Source organism: Nicotiana tabacum, chromosome 22, assembly GCF_000715075.1.
Source record: "Nicotiana tabacum cultivar K326 chromosome 22, ASM71507v2, whole genome shotgun sequence".
NCBI classification, from domain to species: Eukaryota; Viridiplantae; Streptophyta; class Magnoliopsida; order Solanales; family Solanaceae; genus Nicotiana; species Nicotiana tabacum.
This window is the reverse complement of record NC_134101.1, coordinates 34193868-34198331: the sequence shown is the minus strand read 5'-3', so window position 1 is coordinate 34198331 and position 4464 is coordinate 34193868. Positions and strand designations below refer to the sequence as shown.

Here is a 4464-nt window from a genome sequence, read left to right as displayed (position 1 = left end):
CAAACCCAGTCATTAGAGCCACCGAAAATTAGCTACTATTCACGTCAAAATACAGCCAAAATAGCCCCGAAACACTACTGAAACACAGCAAAATCAGCTGCAGAAACCATTAAAAAAAACTGCAGAAAAATTGATTCTTTTGGTAGTTTAGTCCGGGGTAAAAACAGTCGAGTCGAGGTTCGAAGTTCGTTGAGGTCTTCGTACGCGGTTCACAATTTCCAAATAATTTGTTGCTGTACATTTGAACTTCTCTTGTTAATATATTGGAAAGCTTATTCAAAGGTTCATCTTTTATCCCCTTATCTAATTTTACTTAAATATTGCTATGGCGTTTTATATTTGAATATTGTTACATGATTATCTGAAATTCATGAGTTCAGTTCTACTGCCTTAGTTCGTAGTATCTCTCTTAGTTACTTTAATTAGTTTATCTATTTTGGTGATGTATGTGGCCTGTGTTCTTGAATGAATGCATTAAATTGTTAGATGGATTAAGTTGGCAAATCAGTGGTTCGTGTTAGAATGTTTAATGAGCTTATGGAATTTAATTTTTCAACAATAAGGATTGGTTCTGGCCCTTTTAAATAACTTTGAGTCCCAATAAGTCTGAATTTCTGCAAAGCCTAGTGTTAATGAATTTAGTAAATAACAGAACTTCTCCAACATCTTAATGATCTAATGGACTAGCTAAGGGAATCTTAATTAGTTTAATTTTTTCTACAATCCCTCCATAATCCGTGACACTGCAGTAATCTTGAACTTAGGAAATGAATAATAAACAAGTGTGCTTTAGGCACACTTTTGATTAACTATGTATACGTTCGCGTAACATAATTTTGATTTCCAAAATTAAAAACGAAGTATGCGTTCGCGCGATTTTGGGCAAAATAATCTTAATAAAATAAGGTGTTATTAGTTGTGTACACATACGCGTGACATGAATATTGACGCGCCAAATGAAATGAGTACACGTACGCATGACTCGTTTTAAGATAATTTCATAATTACTAATAATCAAGCAATTAAAAGCGGTAAAAAGGTAAATGTACATAGGTTCTAAAATGAGTAATTAAACTATTTAATTAAGCCAGGTATAATTAAAGCGACCGTGCTAAAACCATGAAATTCGAGAGTGCCTCACACCTTCTCTCGGGTTAACAGAATTTCTTACCCGGTCTTCTGTGTTTGCGGACGGTAAAACAGAGTCAAATTTCCTCGATTTGGGATTTAAAATAAATCGGTGACTTGGGACACCAGATTTTATCCCAAGTGGCGACTCTGAATCTAATAAATAATTCCATTTCGATTAATGTCACTTAAATTAAAAAAACTCCTTTCTTTCCTATTCCCCCGGGAAAAAGGAGGTGTGACAGTTATCCAATTTTGAGGGTAAACAGTTTGGTGCCCACCGTGGGGATAAGGATAATAGTGATTGCTAAATACTGATTTTAATAACACACACTACTTTATGCTTGTTCTTGTAAGTGTTTTATTTTTCAGGAAAAAATATGTCAAACTCACAAACAACACCCGTACATAGTGACAACGGTTTCGGATTTCACGGGGAGAATGGCGATATAACTGCCCTAGGAATCGAGGTGCCTCAGGCTGATCCCGAGGGAGTACCAATTGCAAACCCCATCTACGTCAGTTCATATATCGCCCTAAATACAAATTTGGGCGCTGATCTCGAAGGTAGCGTACGCAGGGAAGGTCGATCTGGTGATCGAGGTACGCAGGGCGGAGGAGATGGTGGAGTCAGCCTCCAATTGATATTTGAAATGTTACAGGCTTAACAAGCCGTTATAGCGCAACTAAAAATTCAACATCGAGCGCCGAGTGGTGTAGAACCAGAAGTCGTCCACAGGACCGAGCCATTGCCGGAAAGGTCGAATGCCAATGAATCGGGGACTGACCCCGTCATTATGAAAATACTCGAGGATCTCACTAAACGAATTGAAATGGGAGAAAAGAAAATCGAGGCAAATGACAAGAAATTAGAGACATATAACTCCCGGGCTGACCAAATACCGGGGGCGCCACCAATTTTAAAAGGTATGGACTCGAAAAAGTTCGTGCAGAAGCCGTTCCCTCCCAAGTGCGGCTCCGAAGCCCATTCCGAAGAAATTCTGCATGCCGGAAATCCCCAAGTACAATGGGACCACCAATCCAAATGAGCATGTCACCTCCTATACATGTGCATAAAAGGAAATGATTTAGAAGATTATGAGATCGAATCGGGTCTACTAAAGAAATTTGGACAAACTCTATCGAAGGGGGCAATGATATGCTATCACAATCTGCCACCTAATTCCATCGATTCCTTCGCCATGCTTGAAGGCTCTTTCGTAAAGGCACACGCCGGAGCAATAAAGGTTGCGACTAGGAAGTCGGATCTCTTCAGGGTAAAACAGAAAGATAACAAAATGTTGAGGGAGTTCGTATCTCGGTTTCAGATGGAACGCATGGAACTACCACCAGTCACAGACGATTGGGCTGTTCAAGCTTTTATTCAAGGTTTGAACGATCGGAGTTCGGTGGCCTCCCGATAGCTAAAGCAGAATTTAATTGAATACCCAGCGGTACCCTGGGCCGATGTACATAATCGATACCAGTCGAAGATCATGGTCGAGGATGATCAATTAGGGACCTCTTCTGGTTCCACTTATCCGATCAGGCCCGTTGGAAGAACTCAGAGAGATATCGACAGAGAACCTCGGTCAAACAGAGACCGATATCAACCATACAATGCAAATTATAGAAACAGCGGCCCAGGATGCAATCCCATCCAAAATGATCGAAGGAACGATCGAGGACAGAGCTCTCGAGCACTCATGAGCAAAAATGATTTCGATAAACGTACCGATCCCACAGAGGCACCATGATTATCAGAATACAACTTCAGCATCGACGCATCAGGTATTATGTCGGCCATTGGGAGAATCAAATATACTTGATGGCCCAGGCCCCTACAGACCGATCTATCCCAAAGGAACCCCAATCAAATATGTAAATACCATGGTACGCATGGTCGCAGAACCAAAAATTGTAGACAAGTAAGGGAGGAGGTGGCCCGTCTATTCAACGAGGGTCAACTTCGAGAGTTCTTGAGCGACCGAGCTAAAACTTATTTTAGAGACAGGGATGCAAACAGGAAAAACAAATAGGAAGAACCACAGCACGTAATTCACATGATCATTGGTGGGATCAATATTCTACAAGGGCCCGTTTTCAAACACACTAAGGTATTGATCACCAGGGAAAACCGAACTCGAGACTATGTACCATAAGGCACTTTATCATTCAACGATGAGGAAGCAGAAGGGATCTCACAACCCCACAATGATGCATTGGTAATCTCTATCCTTGTTAATAAAATTCAGGTTAAACGTGTTTTAATTGATCTAGGAAGCTCGACCAATATTGTTCGATCGAGGGTTGTGGAGCAGCACGATCTACAAGATCAGATCGTGCCGGCAGCTCGAGTTCTCAATGGTTTCAACATGGCAAGCAAAACGACTAAAGGAGAAATCATTTTACCAGTAAATATAGCTGGGACTATTCAAGAAACCAAGTTCCATGTGATCGAAGGCGATGTGAAATACAACGCTCTATTCGGAAGACCCTGGATTCACAATATGAGGGCAGTCCCTTCAACACTTCACCAAATGCTGAAGTTCCCAACACCGGATGGAATAAAAACGGTGTACGGGAAGCAGTATTCTACCAAAGAGATGTTCATGGTAGATGTAATGATACCGATATCGTCACTTTCGTCAACAAAAGGATCGGAGTCCAAAGGAAAACAAGAAGCTAAATAGCAATCACAACTGCCAGCCTCGACTCAATCGGAGAAGCAGGGAACGGACGATGACGATGACTATTGGATCCCTCGATCCTTCATAATCCCCGAGGATTTCGACGCCACCAAATTGACGGTCGAGGATCTGGAGCAGGTGGTACTGATCGGGCATCTACCCGACCGAAAGGTATACCTGGGAACGGGGTTAATCCCCGAGCTCAGGGAAAAACTCATTAAATTTCTTATCAATAATATGGATTGTTTTGCTTGTTCCTATTTAGATATGACAGGGATTAACTGAGCTTGGACCCGAAGTTCTGCCCGGTAAAACAAAAGAGAAAACCCCAGTCCGAGGTAAAACATGCATTCATCAAGGACGAGGTAAACAAACTTCTCAAAATAGGATCTATTTGGGAGGTAAAATATCCCGAATGGTTAGCAAACGTAGTCGTAGTCCCTAAAAAAGAAAATAAACTTAGGATGTGCGTAGATTATAAAGATTTAAACAAAGCATGTCCTAAAGACGCTTTTCCTCTACCGAATATCGATCGTATGATCGATGCCATGGCCGACCACGATATCCTTAGTTTTCTCGATGCCTACTCCGGGTACAATCAAATACAAATAAACCCGGAGGATTAGGAAAAGACTTCGTTCATCAC

The 4464-nt window shown here is 41.3% G+C and overlaps 1 protein-coding gene across 1 annotated transcript; it reads left to right on the top strand.

The window, feature by feature from the left end:
* Positions 1 to 2844: 2844 nt before the first annotated feature.
* LOC142175791 (uncharacterized) lies at positions 2845 to 3821 on the top strand. The gene is made up of 2 exons (XM_075242787.1): positions 2845 to 2919; positions 3384 to 3821. Exons 1-2 carry the CDS (start codon positions 2845 to 2847, stop codon positions 3819 to 3821), a joined length of 513 nt encoding a protein of 170 aa, XP_075098888.1.
* Positions 3822 to 4464: the final 643 nt, after the last annotated feature.